We start from the raw sequence: 21,028 nt of genomic DNA, 5'->3' as shown, positions 1-21,028 counted from the left end.
AGGGAAGCAATGGCTTGGCTGAGACCTGAAGAATGATCAAGAGATTTGCAGGTATGGGAAGGACTGTGACGAGGGAGAGGCAGAATGACCTTCCAGGCAGAGGGAGTAGCAGTGTGATCAGGTGAGAGGACTGGCTCAGCAGAGAAGAGGGGGACACAGGAGCAGGGTCCTTCAGACCTGGCAAGCACGCTAAGGGATTTGGACTTGATCAAAAATGGAGAAGACACAGGTCCTGCCCTTGAGTAGCTGCCAGTTACGCAGGACAGATGGACATAAAATAGATACTTTTTTATTTTTATTCATTATTTAATATAATGTGAGACTAGAGAGGAAGGGCCTGTGGCAGAGAAGGAAGGGTTTATAGAAAAAACCAAGGTGAAACGCCCAGATCGACGTGGACAGGTGCTACATGGGAACACTTCCTCTATCTAAGCATGTCCTCTTGCCTCTCTTCCCAGGTTCTTTTGCTGTAACAACATCCTCTACCAAGTCAGAACCTTACTGTGATCCCCAGTGCCATTTTCTCACTCACTCCTCACATTCAACCAATGGCCAGGTCCCACTGAGTTGCCACCTCTCATTGCCCTGAGTGAGGGCTTTATCATCCCTTAAGGGATGCTTTCAACAACCATGTCTATCGATCTTGCGTTGCCCTGATCAAATTCAGTTTCATACCACGACTGCCAGAGTGATCTCTGCAACATAGAAATCCAGCCATATCCCCTCCCTGGGGCAAAACTATTCAGTTTTACAGCATCTTGCTTTCCCTGCATTTCTACCCATGCACAGAGCTATTGTGAGCTAAGGATGCACATGTGTAAAATACCTTCAGTCCCTCTGGGGAAATGTAAGAGTGCTATTTTTATCATTTATTTATATTTTTAATTTTAAAAATTGAGATATAACTTACATAACATTGTTTAAGTTTAAGGTGTACAACATGATTTGATACATTTATAATTTACGTGATTATCACCCCATCACAAAATTATCATTTCTTTTTTGTGGTGAGAACATTTAAGATCAAGTTAAGAGTGCTATTTTTAAACCTGTTTTTAGTACTGAAGGTAAAACAGTATCTTCTCCTATCTGTAATTTCACTGAACCTGAACTATTCTCTTTCTTGAGTGACCTGAATTAAAATGGGGAGGTGTACCTAGACCTTTTAGTTGCAGAGATAAAACTCACCCTTACCTCCCTTATTTGTCTTCCCAGAGTGAGAACCATACAAATGCCAAAATACGGGTTAGAGGGAAGGTTATTTAGTGATGGAGTCTTGCATGTACACTGACCTAGCCTGAATAACATAAGATTTCAGCCTTTTCCTCCTTTTTGTCCTTCTCCAAGGTAGTTCTTTTCTAGTTTTACCTTTTTAAGAGTCAGGTTTATTGGGGAATAATTCACATAAAATAAAATTTACCCCTTTACCGTGTATCGTTCAATGAGTTTTGTTGATTGTATACAGTCATGTAACTACTGCCTTAATCAAGATATAGAACATTTCTATCAACTCCAAATGTCCCCTCATGCTCTTTGCAGGCAATCTCCTCACCCGCCCTCATCTCCTGGCAACATATGACCTGTTTTCCAGAATGTCATGTAGATGGAATCCTGTAGTATATAGCCCTTTGTGTCTGGCTTCTTATGCTTAGCATATTGCTTTTGAGATGAATTCATATTGTTGCATGTGTCTGTAGTTTGTTCTTTTTTTATTGCTGACTATTATTCTATGGTCTGGATGTAGACAATTTGTTTATTCACCTGTTCGCAAACATTTGGGCTGTTTTCAGTCTTTAGCTATTATGAATAAAATTGTTTGAAATATGAGAGTTTCTGTTGCTTTGTATGCTCACCAATGTTTGGTCATGTCAATTTTTAAAATTTTAAACATTCTAGTGGGTGTACAATGGTATCTTCTCGTGTTTTAAGTTACATTTCCCTAAACTCAAATTAGCATCTTTTAATGAACTAATTTGCCATTCAGTTATATTCTTTGGTGAAAGTGTCTGTTTAAATATTTTGACCACTTTTTAGTTGCATTTTTAAATATTATTCTTTTTTTTTTTTTTTTTTTTTAAATTTATTTATTTATTTTTGGCTGTGCTGGGTCTTCGTTTCTGTGCGAGGGCTTTCTCTAGTTGCGGCAAGTGGGGGCCACTCTTCATCGCGGTGCGCGGGCCTGTCACTATCGTGGCCTCTCTTGTTGCGGAGCACAGGCTCCAGACGCGCAGGCTCAGTAATTTGTGGCTCACGGGTTTAGTTACTCCGTGGCATGTGGGATCTTCCCAGACCAGGGCCCGAACCCGTGTCCCCCGCATTGGCAGGCAGACTCTGAACCACTGCGCCACCAGGGAAGCCCCTAAATATTATTCTTATTGAGCTGTAAAAGTTTTTTGTAAGTATTCTGGATATAAGTCCCTTATCAGATATAGAAGTTTCTAATAATTTTCCAAGTCTGTGGCTTTTTTTCATTTTCTTAACATTATTTTTATAACAACTTTACTGAGATATATTCAGTTAACATTATCTTTTGAAGAGCAGAAATTTTTAATTTTGATGAAGTCCAGTGTATAATTTTTTTCTTTTATGGTTTCTGATGTTTGTTGCCTATCTAAGAAACCTTTGCTTAACCCAAGGCAACAAGATTTTCTGTTTTCTCAGAAGTTTTATAGTTTTGTTTCTTAACATTTAGGTCTATGATCTACTTCAAGTTAATTTTTGAGTGTGGTATGAAGTAAGAATCAAGGTTGATTTTTGTGGATATCCAATTGTTCCAGCACCATTTAAAAAAAAATTTATTTGTTTTACCTTTGGGTGTGTTGGGTCTTCGTGGCTGTGCGGGCCTTCTCCGGTTGTGGCGAGAGGAGGCCACCCTTCTCTGCGGTGCCTGGGCTTCTCATTGCGGTGGCCTCTCTTGTTGCGGAGCATGGGCTCTAGGCACGCGGGCTTCATTAGTTGTGGCGCGTGGGCTCAGCAGATGTGGTTTGCAGCCTCTAGAGCACAGGCACAGTAGTTGTGGCGCACGGGCTCAGCTGTTCCCTGGCACGTGGGATCTTCTTGGACCAGGGATTGAACTCGTGTCCCCTGCATTGGCAAGCGGATCCTTAACCACTGCACCACCAGGGAAGCCCGCACCATTTGTTTTTTTGTTTTTGTTTTTTATAAATTTATTTATTTTTGGCTGCATTGGGTCTTCGTTGCTGTGCGCAGACTTTCTCTAGTTGCGGCGAGCGGGGGCTACTCTTTGTTGTGGTGTGCGGGCGTCTCATTGCGGTGGCTTCTCTTGTTGTGGAGCACAGGATCTAGGTGTGCAGGCTTCAGTAGTTGTGGCACGCGGGATCAGTAGTTGTAGCTAGTGGGCTCTAGAGCGCAGGCTCAGTATTTGTGGCACGCAGGCTTTGTTGTTCCACAGCATGTGGGATCTTCCCAGACCAGGGATAAAACCCGTGTCCCCTGCATTGGCAGGCGGATTCTTAACCACTGCACCACCAGGGAAGTCCCCAGTACCATTTGTTGAAAAACTGTTGTTTCTCCATTGAATTACCTGGACACTTTTGTTGAAAATCAGTTGACTGTATTTTGGTAGATCTATTTCTGGACTCTGTGGTCTGTCCCTTTGATCTGTATTTCTATCTTTAGACGTATGCACTGTCTTGCTTACCATAGCTTTAGAATAAATCTTGAAATCAGATTTATTCTAATCTTGAATCTTGAAGAATCTTGAAGAAATCTTGAATTTCTACTCCAACTCAACTCCTCCAACTTTGTTATTCTTTTTTCAAAAATCATTTCTAGGTCCTTTGCATTTCCAAAAACTTTTTAGATTCAGTTTGTTAATTTCTACACCACCACCACCAACAAAGGCTGATCAGTAGTTCAATTTGGGAAGAATCGACATCTTAACAATACTGACTCTTCCCATTCATGAGCATGATTTGTCTCTTGGTTTGTTTAGTTCTTCCTTGATTTCTCTCAGCATTAAATCTACTTTTCGAGGTACAGGTCTTGCACATAGTTGATTATATTTATCTCTAAGTATTTCATGTATTCAATCTTTTGTGAGTGGTATTTTTAATATTTTCAATTTCCAGTAGTTTGTTGCTAGTAAATAGAAAAACATCGTATTTTTTATATTGACATTGTATCCTAAAACCTAGCTAAACTCATGTATTTGTTGTCATAACTATTTTTATTTTTGATTTCTTAGAATTTTCTATGCAGATGATTATGCTATTTACAATTAAAGACATTTTAACTTTTTTTTTCTTTTTTACAATCTATATACTTTTATTTATTTTCTTGTCTTATTGGACTAGCTAGGACCTCCAATATAATGGTGAAAAGAAGTTGTAAAAGTGGGCATTCTTGCTTTGATCCCAATCTTAGGGGCAAAGCACTCAATACTTTACTGTTAAAAATGATGTTACCAATTTTTTTTTTTTTTTATAGATGAGGTTTGCCATATTGAGAAAATTTCCTTCTATTCCAAGTTTGCTGAAATTTTTTATAATGGATGGATGTTGAATTTTATAAATGCTTTTTTAACATGTATTGAGATAATTATATGATTTTAATATTTTTGTCCGTTGAGATTGTGAATTTTACTGGTTGATTTTGAATGTTGAACCAACTTTGCTTTTCTGGAACATACCCAAGTGGGTCATGACATATTATCCTTTTTATAGATTTCTGGATTCAATTTGCTAATATTTTGTTACTATGCTCATGAGAAACATTGGTCTATAGTTTTCTGTCTTATCTATCTTTGGTATATAGATAATGCTGGCCTCCTAAAATGAGTTGTGAAATCTTCCCACTTCTATTTTTCTGAAAAAGTGTATGTAGAATAGGTGTTATTTCTTCATTAAGTGTTTGGTAAAATTCACCAGTAAAGCCTCCTGAATCTGGAGTCTATTTCTTTAACAGGGCTACACAGGTTATCCATTTCTTTCTTTTTTCTTTTTTTTTTTTAATATTTATTTATTTGGCTGCTCCAGGTCTTAGTTGCAGCATGAGGGATCTTAGTTGTGGCATGCATGCGGGATCTAGTTCCCTGACCAGGGAGCGAACCTGGGTCCCCTGCGTTGGGAGCATGGAGTCTTAGCCACTGGACCACCAGGGAAGTCCCTATCCATTTCTTTTTGAGTGGGCTTTGGTAACTGGTGTCTTATTCTCTTGTGGTGGTCTTTGTGTGAGATGTTGGCATATTATAACAGCCTTCTGATTTCCCAGTTGCTATCAGTGATATTTGTTTATTATACCATCTTTATTTATTGTGCCTCTTTATTTTTGTTCATTTAATGGCTGCAATAAACAGATCACAATACAGTGAATCTGGTTGACAGTGAACACGTGGCAGGGGAAGTTTGGTGGTTGTGGCAGAGTAGAAGGCATTGTAGACTTTGGCTAAAAATTTTTATGTCATGAAAGAGAAGGGTTTGCCTGATGACTTTGTCAGACAAATTTATCTCTTTTAAGTATTGGCTTTAAAAACAGGAGAAAAAAAGGGAAGTTGCAATAAAAATCTCCGAATTCCTAGCAAGCACTGGAAAAACCAAAGGGAAAAATAGCAGGACTTACAACATGATGTGTGCAGAGTTATTTCTAAACAGGTTTTTTGTTTTTGTTTTTTTTTTGGCATTTTATAAGAAATAAGACTTTACCTTAGTGTTTATTTTGGAGTTAATGGCACATACTGAAATGTAATAATTTATTGATTGGGAGTATTTTAAAACAAAACAGAAAGAACCCAACTGTCCCCTCAATTCCTTATCCCTAGCCTATGTTTAAATATTGTAAGTAACCTTTGAAAATGTAACAGCCATATTTGTTGGAATAGCACTCAGTGATTTGAATGACCTATTTTAAAAGCAACTTACCCTACAAGTTACTTTTCCATTTAAAATGTTTTCTTTGTTCATACTAAACCCCATACTGTTTTCCCAAGGACAATTTGGTTACAAGTACAGAATAACCTACTTAATCTACTTTGGTTTAATTTACTTACAGGTAAAGTAGATATTTCTTTTCCTACCACCGTCAAAGGGTTTTTATAAGAGTAAAGTCAGATATATGCTATAATATATTGGTGAAAAAAGAGTAAAGCCATCATATAAAGGCAAACTGATGATATTATATTGCTTTCCTTTATGGCAGGGCATGATCATTATAATTTAATGTGCTAGGAAGCAGAAAAGGCCTGTATGTGTGATCAGCTGGCCTTTTCACGTGGGATGTATATGGAGCTTGTCCTGTGGCTTGAGGAGGTGGCTACTGCTTGTATGGTTTAGAGCTTGCCTTTTGTAGCTCTGGTTGTAACATGCCTTTGGTTAAAGTTAGTCTCACCCATGATTGCCAATCTCCAGGTTGGTTCACTGGGTGCTGCTACTTCTCAGAATTCCATGACTAAGCCAGGAGTGGTGTTTGTTATTTACTAATAGGTATTTCTTCTGCCTGTTCTGCTTACCACATCATCATACCAGGCCTTGACCTTTGTGAACTCCTCTGGAAAATCAAACATACCTAGAAGCTGCCCCAGCTTAGGTCTAATAACACCATCAATTGCTCTTTGGGAGGTTGTGGAACAGAGCTTGGAAGGTGATTTGAATGAGAAGGAAACATAACAGCTCATCAAATCCAGATTTTCCATGAGAAAACAAGAATCCAGAGAAGTTAAGGGTCTTGATTAAGGCCCCTTCTTCCAGGAAGCCTTTCTGGACTTCCCAAGGTGGTTGTACTGGTGCTCCCCAGCTGTTTGCAAAACCACTCTTAATTCCTCCACAACTTTTCACTCTCTGCTAAAATGATTTCCTGGTGGTGTCTCTCACTAAGAGAGGGCTGAGTTACATTTGTCCACAAGGCCTAGAACATTTTAAGCCCTCATGAACATTTGTTGAGTGGCTGAGTCTCTCACATACTAGCTACTAGGTACTATAGATGTGAAGTCAGGCTCATGGAAATTAAAGAGAAACTCCAGGAAAGCCCAAGCTCTTCTTGGTAGCAGATCAGAGTCTGTAGGCTAAGCCAAAGACTAAGCTGAGAAGCACATGTAAGCAAGGGAAGATGAAAAAATTAAAGGGAGCCAGTCCAGAAAGGAGGTAGTGAAAGTGTTTCAATTTCCCTACTTGTAGATGCATTTGTTTAATTGATTCATTCAGCAACTTTATATTGGGCATCTACTATGGACCAGGAGCTATTTCAGGCATTGGAGATACAGTAGTGAATAAAACAAAGTTCCTCTTATATTTCCAGTGGGAGAGAAACATTAAACAAATATCAAGTGAAAAATACTGATAACGTCAGGTAGTGATAAATGCTGGGATGGAAAATAAAGCAGGGGAAAGAAATAATCACTGATAAAAAAAAGGAAGGTCTCTCTGAGCAAAGACCTGAACAAAGTGAGGGAGCGATGCCATGAGAATATTGGAGAAAGAGTATTTCAGAGAGAATAAGTACAAAGATCCTGAGGCAGGCTTGGTGTGTTTGAGAAACAAGGTGACCAGAAGTTTAGAGCAGCGTGGGGAAGGAGAAAGGAGATGAAGAAAATTCTTCTGCACTAGTGAAACTGTCCTTTCCAGCACCAAAGTGTTATGATTGGTGATCCTCTGACTATATAGACCAATTCCAATAAAGAGCGCCCCGTACAGTGCTGAAACCAGACCTTTATCTCTCAGGAGTGCTCTATTGAAGACTATCCACCCCCTAGGACGAGGGTTCTCACCTGAGGTCAACAGGCCCCTGGGGGCTCACAGTCAGGCTTCATATGGTCAATTAACCCCCTCCCCAATCTGTGCCTCCCTCCTGAACATTTTTCTGCAGATAAAGTCTTAGATGGAACCTGTCTGCAAATGCCTGCAGCACCAGGTAGGAATATAGACGAATGAAATAGGCCAATGTGTGAACCCAGCCACACTTTGTTTGCCTATTAAACAGAGGAATATTCTTCACTTCCTCAGAGAAATAAGCTCTCTCCCATTTGTCTTAAAATATTCAATCTTTTGGTTCTTTTTTTTTTTTTTTTTTAATTGATTTTTGGCTGTTTTGGGTCTTCGTTTCTGTGCGAGGGCTTTCTCTAGTTGCGGCAAGTGGGGGCCACTCTTCGTCGCGGTGCGCAGGCCTCTCACTATCGCGGCCTCTCTTGTTGCGGAGCACAGGCTCCAGACGCGCAGGCTCAGTAGTTGTGGCTCACGGGCCTAGTTGCTCCGCGGCATGTGGGATCTTCCCAGACCAGGGCTCGAACCCGTGTCCCCTGCATTGGCAGGCAGATTCTCAACCACTGCGCCACCAGGGAAGCCCTTGGTTCTATTTTTAATTTCCTCACTCTGGTAGAGACTTAGGGCCAGAGAAATACTTCTTCACCATAAGAAAACCAACAATGTAAGGGTGATGACAAATGGCAAGTAACGTTCAGTGCTGGGGATCCATAGAGGATGCTGAGGATTGTGGAGAATGGGAGGGTGTGTACCTTCCAAAGGCGGCAGCCACTACTCTGCTTCTGCTGCTCACTGCCTTGAGGGAACGGGACCCAGTGTGGACACATCTTAGGACTGGTTAAGAGAAAGCAAAAATCTGGATCTCTCTGGAGGTGAAATCTCCAGAGTTTTTATTTGGTTCACATTTTTTTTTTAGAACCCTGGTAGACCACCCATAACACTCAGGGTCAAATATGGCCCATACACAGGTGGTTTGTTGAACTCTGATCTATAGATTTTACCAGAATTTCTGAGAGATCTGTGACTTAACATTGACAACTACTGTCCTAGAACATGATTCCCTTCCACTTCTGTGGGTAGAAAGACCAAGGACACAGCCATCAACCATGTCCCAGGGTCCCAGAAGTCTAGGGGATGGCCATCTGCCTGGCTTCTCCCTCCCCCCATCCCTGACCCAGAGCACAGAAGCCAGCAGGATCTGCTCCTCTTCCTCTGTCCCCCAGTGAGTGTCCTCCACTATAGGGGTGGAGCAAGCGGGACATTGTAAAGGGAATTGGTACTGAGAAGCACCAGATGAAGTTTAAGAGACGCTCATTACTGTGAAAGGTAGCTCTCTTCTTTGTCTTCTCAATTCTCCACTCCACTCCCTCCCATACATCCCTCCACACCCAACCCACTACACCCCATGAGAGTATCTTTGATTACAAGTTACAGAAACCCAACTTAAACCCTGTGGGGAAAAAATAAACTCTTTCATTCCTGTATCTGAGAAGCCGAAGGGCAGTGCAGCTTCAGGCATGTTGGATTCAAGTGCTCAGGAATCTTTCCCTCTCACTCAAACCTGAGCTCTGCTTTCTTCTCTGTTGCCTTTGTTCTTTGACAGACTCTCTCCAAGTGGTGGAAAAGTTGGCTTGCATGATCATTACTGCTTATCATCTCAGAAGGGGAGGCACTTACATCAAGTCCTAAAAAAAATAATCTGCTTGGGTGGTGATACTGGACAAAACCCCTGTGTCCAGGGGCATGGGGTACTCCTATTGGCTACCCTAGGTCATATGCTCTCCAGAAGAGTGGGTTCCAGAATCACAAGGAGCTTTGAAGGTGCTGAGTGTGAGTGTGTGTGTGTGTGTGTGTGTGTGTGTGTGTGGTGGTGGTGGTGAAATGGCAAACTCTAAAAGGAAGGGATGGTGGCCACTTAAAAGGGTACCTTCTACCCACGGGCACTTCAGACACAACAGCCAATGGTCATTCCCTTGGCCCCCAAACAAAACCCAAAAAGCTCTCTCTGCAACTCAGCAGAAGCTCAGTGCAGATTGCTCATCAATTCCAGTATCAGAACATCTGCATTGCAAAACCAAGAAGGTGCAGTTTGGGTTTGGTACATAAAGATCTTCAAGCCTTGGCAGTTCCTCCACGCGGGCAACGGAAGACACTCTCCAGCTTTGTGAAAATCACTCTCCCTTCCCTCCCCAAGTAGAATGAAAGTTCACCACTGCAGCCATGCACCTGCCCTGCTGAACAGAACAGATGTGCTCCTGAAAATCTAGGAACAAACAGAATCACTATTTTACCCTATACATTTAAAGCTGAAGGTGAACTCCAGGGAATCAACTAACAGGAAGTTCTTGGGCAGTGACCAGAGAGTGACTGTTGGGTTTCATATAGGCAAAAATAAGATAATCTTACCCCTAGGGAGAAAAATCCAAACTCACTGAGAGTAAAAGAATGAGAGTTGAAATAATAGCTAATCTTTATTTGCTAAGTGCCAAAGCACTTTTTATAGATTATCTCATGTAATTCTCACAATAGCTCTATATGTTTAATTATTATCTCCATAAGAGGCTAAATAGTTTGCCAGAGATTACATATGCAGCCAGCAGTGGCAGAGTGAGGATTCATGCCTGGGCAGTTTAACTTCAAAGCCATTCTGATGGAGCATCAATTCATTCATTCTACAGTCACGTGGAGTGCCTACTACATGTTGGGAACTATTCAAGGTGCTGAGATATATAGCTGTAAACAATGTAGATACAAATACAGATAGATGTCCTCATGAAACTTACATTCTTGTGGGGGAGAAAGATAGGAAACTGGACCAATGGATAAAACATAAACTAGGTTAGATAGTGATCAGTGTAAGGGAAAAAACTATGGCATGGAGGAAAGAGAAGTGGGGGGGAGGGGTGGATTCTGAATAGTCAAGTCTCATTAAGAAGGTGACACTGAATAAAGATCTGAGGAAGTGAGGGAGTGAACCATGCAGAAATCTGGAGGAAGAGCATGATAGGTAGAGGAAACAGCAAAGACAAAGGCCCTGAGGAAAGAGCAAGGGCAGCATGCTCTACCAATAGCAAGAAGTCCACTGTGACGTGAGCATTGTGATCAAGGAACAGAACAGGAGGGGATGAGATCAGAGGTACCAGATCTTCTAGGGTCTTGCAAGTGGCTGTTAGTGTTTTGTCTTTTACTGTGGTGCAATGCAGCCACTTGGGTTAGAGCAGAGGAGGGACGTGAAATGACTTAGTTTAAACAGGATCTCTCTCACTGCTCTGTCAGAAATAGCCTATTGGGGAGCAAGGAGGCCAAGAGGGAGGCTGCAGCAGTAAGCTGGGTAGAAATGGAGGTGGCCTGGACTAGTGTGCAGTGGAGATGCGGCAAGTGCTTCCGTTCTGGGTTTATTGTGAAATCAGAGTCAGAGGATTAGCTGACAGGTGAGATGTGGGGTGTGTGAGAAAGAGCAGGCAAAGATGGCTCTAAGGCTGTTGGCTGGCCTGAGCAACTGAAGACTGGAATTGACATTTTCAGAGATGGGGAAGGGTGCAGGAGGGATGGCTTTGTTTTTATTTTATTTTTAAGGGTGTGGGGGAAGGGTTATCCAGGCCCCATTTTGGGACCTATTAAATGGGAGATACCGATTAGACATCCAAAGGGTAATGCCGGGTGGCAGGTCTGGGGTTCAGGAGGGCAGTCCATCAGCTCTACAAACTACACTCTACCCCCTGAGAGCAAGTGAAGACACCTGCATGCAATTTTGGGAAACTGATGGCTGTATCAGAAATACTAGAACAGTATTAAGGAAAGTCAAATTGAAAAATGCACCCACATCCTGCCACCCTAAAAACTGCTGCTTTTATTTCTTCACGTTCTGTTTTTGCCCACCTGCATACATACTTTTATAATGTCAAAATCATAGCATGGATACAATTTCATATTGTACTTTTTTTCACTTAACATGATCTCATAAATATTTTCCTAAGTGGCTCCCATATGTGTTTCCTGGGGCCAATAAAATGCCGGGCATTGCTGAGACCTTGCAGAAACAAAAGTTAAAAATCCTACTTTGGTACAAAGCTTGGTGCCCTTACATCTGGCATTGTGTTTACTGCAATCTTTGTGGACGGTGACTCTCTGTGGATGTGACTTTGAGCCAGGCCCTGAGTGAGGAGAGTCTGCCATGCACCCAGTCTGGGGAGGGGCATTCCAGGAAGTGGGGAGGGTGTGTGCAAAGGTCCTTAGGAGGCAACAGGAAAGCACGTTAAGAAGTGCTGCTGGCAGATCCATTTCAACTGACAATTAAATAGAAATTATTTTATCTTTGTAAAATTTTAAAACTACAGAAAAGTGAGTACACCCTTCCTCTGGGATGCTCTACCAAGGAAGGAGAGGTCAAATGGAATAACTTAGAGCATAATGAACCCTAGTAGATGTAGTGGCTCCTAAAGGTTCTGGGCCTCAGACTAGACACAAACTGCACATGGAATCTTATTTTTTCATTCATACCAGTCCCTCACCCAGAACCAGAGTCCAGTCCCTTAATTTTATAGAAAAGGTCTAGGGTCCAAGGACGATAAGCGACTTGTGCAAAATTATTCATCTCCATTATAGAGGGTTTTAACTAGGATTCAATTAACTCTGCCCTCCAGATCAGACTCTAAGAAACAAAACATGATTCAGTGCACGCGACTCCATCGTCGACAAAATCCTTTGTTAGCTGGGAAACGCAACCCCCCCTTCCTCTCCAGCTAATCTGCCTATCATTTGCATAATTATTTACTCAAAAGCAGGAAAATTATTGAGAAAAACAGTTTGTCCAGGACTCCCGGCCTGAAGGTAGGAGCTGGTTTATGCTTCCTCGAAGAGCCAGCAGGGGGGTGCACCAGGCAAGGTTTGTGAGCCGCGCCTTCCCCTACGCCCCCTCCCCTTTCCTCGCCCAACTTCCCTATAGCCAACACTTCAACTAAAAGTGGCCATTGACCTTTCAAGCTTTTGAATAGTGATGCAATAGAATAGTATTTCAAAGAAAAATGGTTATCGAAATTTTGGATCCGGTTTTCCCATGAGTGTTAATGGTTTTTAAAAAGTAGGTCACATTTAAAGTAGGTCACATTTCGGGGGCGGACGTGCAGGGAAGGAGATGAGTTTCAACTGAGGCCAGGTGGCCTTCAACCAGGTGGGAGGAGGTGAGGGTCCCTGGGCAGGGAAGAAGAGCCGGGATCTTTCCGCATTCCCGGGCCCCGGGTGCAAGCTCTGCGGGAAATCGCAGAGTCGAGCGCTCTCGGCCTGCGGACACCGAGGCGGGCCGGCCAGGACCACCAGGACGCGCGGGTCTGGGCGCCCCCTCCGCGATCGGCGCAGGTGAGCCGGAGGGCCGCCGGGTGGCCGGAAGGAGACAGCGGAGCGGCGAGGAGGAGGAAGGGACGGAGGAGCCGAGCTGGGCCGGTGCGGGAGACAGCGAGCAAGACCGCCACGGGGAGGAGACAGAGCGGCCGGCGCCGTTTAACGAGGCGCCGCTCTCCGCCCGCTGGCAGCCTTCTAGGACCGGACCCGAGAGGACCGCCATCAGCCCGCTCCCTCCGGGTCTCGGGCGTGGGCGCGGGAGTGCTGAAGAGGGAGCTCTCCCACTCCATTAATGTGTCTTAGAGCGGGAGGGGCCGTTTCCGAGGACCTCTAGTCTCTCCAGCCACCACCACCCCCAAAATGTGCGGCCTGGAAAGTCGCCTGGAGAAGGCGCGGAGGGGATGGAAAAGACAACCAGCCGCGGCGGGCCGAGGGGCGAGAACGTCTGCTAACCGCTCGACTCCGGCGCACAGCTTGCATGGGTTGGGCGCAAGCTCCAGCCGCCGAAACCGGGACGGTGATGGCCTGGTGCTTCTCCTGCGCGTCTCCGAGAACTCCGGGGCGTGGGGTCAGAGGAGGGCAGATTCCCAGGCATCCAACCCGCCCTGGCCGGCAACCGAACGCTCTGAGCCCGTCTCCCCTGAAGCCTGCGCATTAGCACCGGAGTCTCTTTAAAGCAGTAGCGGGGGCCGCGGTCACGTGAGGTGGATTCCTGGAAAGTTCCTGGAAAGCGGCCTCCGCAGCCGCGGGGCGGGGCGCGCGGGGAGCGCGGACTAGGGAGAGAGGCGGGGAGGGAGGGAGGCGCGTAGGTCTGGGAAGTCGCGCGCACACAGCGCTCCGGGGACAGACATTTAACTCTTGTCTAGTCTCGCCGCCGCCGCCGCGGCTCGCGGGCCTTGGGCTTCCCTTGAAGCATGAGCCTTCTCGCCCGCCGCCACTGGCACTGCGCGGGCCGCGGACAGTGCGCGCCGGGGCCCCGGGCGCACAGCCTCAGGATCCCCGTCGCCTACAGCTGGGGCGCCGGAGGAGCTCGGGCAGGGGCCCGCGGCAGGTATCGGGCCCGGGACCCCAAAGGCTCCGCCCCCAGGAGGGCTGGGGAGGGCACTGGGGCGCGGCCGAGAGCGCGGGGCAGCCTTGGCTTCCGCAGTTTGGAGCCTCTGGGCTAGAGAGCCCGAGCTGCGGCTCTGCCCCGAGGCTGGGAGCTACTGCCTGCTTTCTCCGGTTCTTTCCCGGCGTCTGGAAGTCTCTAGAGTTTTTGTTTTTGTTTTTCCTCCCCTAAACTGCCATCCAGATTAATAATCCTCCTAATAAGCTGATCTCCCGCTCCTCCCCACCCGCCTGCCTCCCGCCCTCTTTCCTCCCTCCCTCTCTCCTCATCTCCTTGGTTGCAGCCGGAGGGAGCCCAGCAGCTGCCCCGGGTCGGGGGTGTCCGAGCCCGGAGGGGGTGTTAGAGCCCGGCAAATCGAGGCGATGGTCCCCGGGGTTCACGTTTGCCCTCTGTGCAGAGAACTCCGGCCGCCCCCGCCGCTAAGCCCAAGGCTCGTCACATCCCCAGGCATCTCGTTCCCAAATTAAAAGTCAACAGGGGAAACTCGGGCAGACACCCCTCCTCCCGGGCCCCTCCCGGCTCCCCCGCCCCATGCCTGCTGGGGAGGCTGCCTGGTGCGGAGGCGGCAGCGGCGGCCGAGGCCGAGGTAAGGGCTCAGCGTTGGTTGTCTAGCACGTCCCGCAGCGCTCTCTGCCGCCTGCTCGGCCCCCTGCTCGGGTCAGGGCTCGGAGCCCCCGCGCGGGCTGCGCGCTCGGGCAGATTCCTCGACAGCGCTCGCGGCGGCAACAGCAGCCTCAGCCGCCCGGCCTCGGGAGCGGCCGCCACGACGCCCCCAACCCCTGCCCCAAGCGAGCTCCGGGAAGCGGGGGGAGGGGAGCGAGGCAGCCTCTCCTGCAGGGCTGCGGCAGCTCCCGCACCTCCGCGTCCCGGGCTGCCGGCTCTGCCCGGGAAGCCCCGCGGCGCTGTAGGGCCGGGAACTAGGTTTGTGCGGGTTGCTTCCTCCTGGGGCTCCCCGGGCTGTGCGGAGTGTGAGATAGGAATGCCAAGTGGGGACCTCTCCTATTCTTTCCTTTTTACATTTTTCTTCTTGTCCTTGACTGAGGCCTGTTTACCACCGTACCCGCAGGTGACTCTTTGCTTTTCTCATCTCCTAGTCTGCGATTTCAGCCAGCAGCCCTGGGCGGGAAAGAAGCCGGTTCGCCACCCTCATCCTCTCCCCCGCCCCAACTCTTGCGTCTTGGATCCCTGCTCTCTCTTTATCCTTCTTTCTCTAGAATGGGCCCGGGCAGTAACTGGATGGTCGGGGTTAAATGGTGCAGGAGCGCAGACGCGGAGGATTCCCGGGATTTTCCACGTCTCTGTCCCTCCACCCACGCCCCGGCCGCAGGGGTCCAGTTCCGACTGACCCAACCCTCCACTTTCTCTTTGCAGGCAAACTGTGCGTGACCGCGCCTGCGGGGGATTTTGCCATCCGTGCACCGGGACCCGGGGAGGAAGAACCAGCGGCTCCCCATTACCTCCCCCTCCATTTCCATTTCGCGGACCCCTCAGGGACTCGTTTTGGGGTTCCTACTGACTTCTAAGAAGGACGCGTGCCCCTCTCTGACCCCATCTCGGGCGGCCACCTGTCTTTGCCGCGGTGACCCTTCTCCCATGACCCTGCGGTGCCTCGAGCCCTCCGGGAATGGCGCGGAAGGGACGCCGAGCCATTGGGGGACCTCGGGGTCGGCGGAGGAGCCGTCCCCGGAGGCGGCGCGTCTGGCGAAGGCCCTGCGGGAACTTAGTGACACAGGTAGGGAGCGGACCGGCCGCAATGCGTGCGAGAAGGGGGCGCCTCCCCAAAGACAAGGATGCGGTTGTGCTAGCGAGGCTGGGAAGCAATCGCTACCGTCCGCGCCCCAGCTCAGGGAACCGCGGGGAGAATGCCCCTACGGACTTGGATCCTTGGAATGCGAAAGAAAAGTGGTTCTCGAGGGACTCAGAGGCCTAGGGGAGGTTAGAGCGCTAGAAGGACTCTTTGGAAATAGACTCTTAGGGCGCTGGAATTTTTGCTATTTTCCGCGGCCGTTTGGGGGTCGGCACTCGGGCTCGGACCTTAGCCGGAGAAAGTGCCCGGCGTCTTTCCTGTCCGCGGGGTGAGAGGGCGGCGAGTGGGCGCTGCGCTGCCCGCAGCTTCAGCTGCATCTGGCTCCCGGGCCGGGCAGCCGCTGCAGCCTGGAATCTTGGCGGCCAAGTTCGGGGACCGACAGATTGCCGCTCAGGACTGCCGCAAAGCCGGGAGAAGGGCGGGCTGCGAAGCCCCAGCCGAGCTTGGCCTCGCTTGTTTCGAGCGCAGTCTTGCGCTTTGCGCGGCTCGCTGTCGTCTCTCGGCATCTGAAAGAAGAAAAGATGGAAAAAAAGATTCTGGCAAACCTGCAGGCTTTCAAAATCAGGATCCTCAAAGCTTACGTGTGGGGCAAAGTTGAAGTTTTGGTAGCAGTAGGGAGAAGGAAAAGTTCCTTCACTTGCGGTTCCGGTCTTTCCGTGCAGGCCACGGGCTTTCCCTCAGCGGGAGGAACCGGCAGATCGCAGGTACCCGAGCAAGTTTTTTTTTGGAGGGGGGGAGCATTGTTCAAACTTTTAAACTGTAAGATGTCGCTAAGTCACTTTTGAAAACGGGATGGGAGATGGAACTGGCAGGTAGACTCGAGAATGCTGGGGAGACCGACGGTTGTGATTGGATTTGAATTAGGGCAAAGTCCAAAAGAGTTTATGAAAGACTGTAAACTGGAAGTACTAATTATCAATTGGGCTTTCTCTCATTTCTCAGTGGCTGATAAGGTAGTTGTAATCAAAGCAGCGAACAGAAGCTATTGTATCATACTAGAACTGCACTCTTAAAACAAGTAAATAGCGGTGCTTTCCAGGACTTTGAAAAGAGATATATGGATGCAGCCGCTAACAGATTTGGGGAGGGTGGGAGTGGACACCAGCCATCCAAAAAGTTGCTTCTTTTTATCTTGTTGGAATTAACTGGAGTTGGGTTTTCCACTTTTTTAAGGGCATGGCTTTTATTTCTAACTTCTGACTTAATTTACATTAAATCTTTGATTTCACTTGACTAGTGGAGAAGCATCATGCCTGGTCAGCCAGTGTGTCATATTGCAAACATTCTTTTGTTTTGTTAGGAGAAAGTCTTAAGAGAGTTTAAAGAACGGCTACAGAAAGTTACTTTTTAAAAAAGAAAACTGGCTTGCAGTTTGTTCAGAAAATAAAATGGACCTATGTTTTCATCAAATTTCTATAGAAAGTATTTATGGTAGCCTCTGGTAAACTTTCACACACTTCTTTTTAGAGCTAGAAAAATTGTTGCCAAGTATTTACCCTATTTAAAAAATTCTCTATAATAACTATTTTACTCTCTTTTCTTTTTCTTTTGAACAAAAACCCCAGGTTGGTACTGGGGAAGTATGACTGTTAATGAAGCCAAAGAGAAATTAAAAGAGGCACCAGAAGGAACTTTCTTGATTAGAGATAGTTCGCATTCAGACTACCTACTAACAATATCTGTTAAAACATCAGCTGGACCAACTAATCTTCGCATCGAATACCAAGATGGGAAATTTAGATTGGACTCTATCATATGTGTCAAGTCCAAGCTTAAACAATTTGACAGTGTGGTTCATCTGATCGACTACTATGTTCAGATGTGCAAGGATAAGCGGACGGGCCCAGAAGGCCCCCGGAACGGCACTGTTCACCTTTATCTGACCAAACCGCTCTACACATCAGCACCACCTCTGCAGCATCTCTGTAGACTCACCATTAACAAATGTACCGGTACCATCTGGGGACTGCCTTTACCAACAAGACTAAAAGATTACTTGGAAGAATATAAATTCCAGGTATAAGTGTTTCTCTTTTTCTAAACATGCCTCCTATAGAGTATCTCCGAATGCAGCTATGTAAAAGAGAACCAAAACTTGAGTGACGGCTCTGGATAACTACGCGGAATTCTAAGAACAGCTGAAGTCAATCTAATTTAAACGTGTGGAGGGGTAGCTAGGTATTTAAAGTTCCCCCAAATATTTTCACCTGAGTGATGCTTCCCTTCCTAAGGCTGACCAAGACCAGTTTATCCTTTTAAGTTAAAAATAAAACGTCCCAAGTAAAGGCTGAAGGAACACTTTATCAGAACTCTTTGCCTTTCTGAGGTTCCTGTTAGGTGGAAGGTGCCAGCACCGGCAGTAGAGAAAGAGCTCCACTTAGGAGTGCTGAAGAAGTGGAAGGAACCAAACTGACACAGGCTTAACTTCAATTTTGTATGCCTGGTGATCAGAGTCTATTTTAGGACATTTGATATTTTGCATTCTGATGTACTTAGGAGATTTGTTAAACAGATATGCTTGTGAGTATTTATCCTTCATTTTATGCAATTAACCAAATCAACCAAAAAAAGTGACCATGAAATCCTGTATTTGTCTTTTTACTACATGTATGAACTCTCTCATGTGAATGAGTACTGTAGTAATCCATTTCAAGGGAGCCTTATTTCAGAAATATTTCAAACTGGTGCAAATGGAAAAGACTTCTTCTTTTCCTTTAAGGCTAAAGACAAGAATGTCATGCTATACAGGTGCAACTCAATCCCTGTTAATAAAACCATGTAGATAGAGACATTTTACCCTTTGAAGTAGCTGTGTCCCACAACCTGTTGCCATTGATTTTTCAGAAATGGCTTTAGAAATTTCCAAGTGGTCTAACCATGGACATTAGCAATTGTCTCCCTTCTACCATGTAGAATACTCTGACTTAATTTTCTTCCAGATATAGGGGGATACCTGCTTGTTTTTCAAAGTGTTTATTTACTGCTGTTACTATTTGATTAGAATGTATTAAATAAAAAAACCTGACTTTCACAAGTTGCACTTAATTACTTTGAATCGTAGAGGACATACACTTTCATGGTAATAGAGGGTTGCCATAAAAACTTACGTCAAGTGAAATAACTAAATATTCAGCCAGAGGTAGAACGTTGCTTGCCCTTCTCTAAAGTTACAGGTCACACTTGCCCTTTGCATTTTGGAAAGCATGGTTTAGAAACTACAAGAATTGCCAAGTGGCCTGGTCTTTTACAACTTGAAAAGGCATAATACTAACGCCCGTTGTGTTTCCGAAAAACCTGGTTTAGAAACTACAAAAATTTTTACAGGTTGAATAGGCACAGTACAAAATACAAAGTAAGAGTTTTATGGCCATTTTTTTTTTTTTTTTGCCACACGGTCTCACGACTGTTGCAAATGCACCATCTTTTCTGGAGTTCAGACATTATTCATTTTTTTGCCTTTAAAACAAAATGTCCTGCATAGCTGCATACTATGGTGTGTCACTGGGAAGGTGAGCCTAGTATATCATGTGTGTGCCCCAAGTGAACAAGAAAATTCAGTTATAAATTATAGTAAAACCTGTTAATCGCATATCATGAAAATATGAATATTTTCATGAAGCTCTTAAAAACCGGTTTTGTGCCTGGAAGGAAAACATAACTGTGCGTGTCCAGACAGCAGAGCCAAACACAAAAGATTGCTAGGTGTGCCTTAGGAAGAATTTATTTGTAACCTAAAATTTACAGAAGAGCTAGACTTTTAAGGTCTGGTCTCTGATGGGGAGGTAGCCTTCTCATAAGGATGCTCAGAATCTGTGCTTTATTTACCCTCTTTTTCCACCAAGAACCATTGTGTGGTGTGGGATGTTTGGCTTTTCTGGCAAAACTTCCACATGATTGGTGCCAAGGGGCTCTGTGGAATTTCTTTAAGGTCTTTTGCATTTCTGTCCTCATTATTTCAAACACTCTGCTACCTCTCAGTTATTGAGAGTTGGATGTATGGTGGGGTGTGAGTACCCGTGGCATTGTGGAAAGTTCTTCTTAATGGCTATCAAGTGACTGATTACAAGAAAACCAGAGGACAGCAAAAACATCTCTGGATTGTGCTGTGGAACTATTATTGTCTTATGTTTCGATCTTCCCTATTCCAAGTAAGTCGATAAGCATCAGGAAACAGTCCCCCCCCCCACCGTTTTTTTGGTTTTGTTTTGTTGTTTGTGTGTTGTTGTTTTTACAATTAGTAACATCATTGATTTATTGAGTTTATTGTGTGCCAGATGCTCGCTCAGCACATTCCATGCATTATCTCATGTAATCTTCACACTGAGCATAGTACAGTGATTATAAGAGGTATACCTTCTAATTTGTGAGTGAGGAGGCATTCCAGGAATATCCTAGTCCTTTTTATTCCTGGAGAGGAATTACGAAGAGCAATTTGCTGCTATTTCTACATTGATCCAGACGAACAAGTTAGAGCAGGTTGTAAGAGGAACCCTCAGCCTTTTTACTGGTGCCTCAACGGGAAAAGTATAGGTATCTTAGTTAGCGTTGTGCTCTGTGGGATTGGAGCCAGCTTGGCCTAGTGGTTTTTTCCTAGTGTCGGGGTGGGTCAGGAGGGGGTTAACTGTTTTACCCGGTGGCTGGTAAGTGATGCCAGTTACCAATTATCGGTCACCCCATTTTACAGACTGGCCAACAAAAGAGTTAAGATTGTACACTTGTCTAAATTATTCTCAACAGAATCAGAAAAAATATCAGTGTTCTCCTTCTATGTAGGGCAGTTTGGGGCATCAGTAAGGGTTTGTTATTGTCGAGGAATATAGTATACAGGACTTACATCCCCACAGATTTAAAATATTTTGATCTGAGTTTCCATTCTGAGCAGAGTTGAGGCGGTGGAGTTTTTCATTCTATCTCAGTGGGCACTGGGGACTGCTTTTTAGGGACTTGGAGGTTTTTTAGGGCTTTGGACAGTGGAGAAAAGGCGGTTCAGCTTATGAGCTGAGAGGTCTTTTCTGGCGTGTCAATAAGAAAGTCTTGACTTCATAGCAATTACGTAATCCAAAT

General features: G+C 45.6%; 1 protein-coding gene across 1 annotated transcript; it reads left to right on the top strand.

Moving 5' to 3' along the window:
• Positions 1-13,871: 13,871 nt before the first annotated feature.
• SOCS2 (suppressor of cytokine signaling 2) lies at positions 13,872-18,546 on the top strand. The gene is made up of 3 exons (XM_061204889.1): positions 13,872-14,100; positions 15,529-15,889; positions 17,530-18,546. The coding sequence occupies exons 2-3, from the start codon at positions 15,751-15,753 to the stop codon at positions 17,985-17,987; spliced, it is 597 nt and encodes a 198-aa protein (XP_061060872.1). The 5' UTR covers positions 13,872-14,100; positions 15,529-15,750; the 3' UTR covers positions 17,988-18,546.
• Positions 18,547-21,028: the final 2,482 nt, after the last annotated feature.

The sequence above is a fragment of the Eubalaena glacialis genome, chromosome 11 (genome assembly GCF_028564815.1).
Source record: "Eubalaena glacialis isolate mEubGla1 chromosome 11, mEubGla1.1.hap2.+ XY, whole genome shotgun sequence".
Classification (NCBI taxonomy): domain Eukaryota; kingdom Metazoa; phylum Chordata; class Mammalia; order Artiodactyla; family Balaenidae; genus Eubalaena; species Eubalaena glacialis.
The sequence above is the reverse complement of the archived record's forward strand: the minus strand, read 5'-3'. Positions and strand labels throughout refer to the sequence as shown.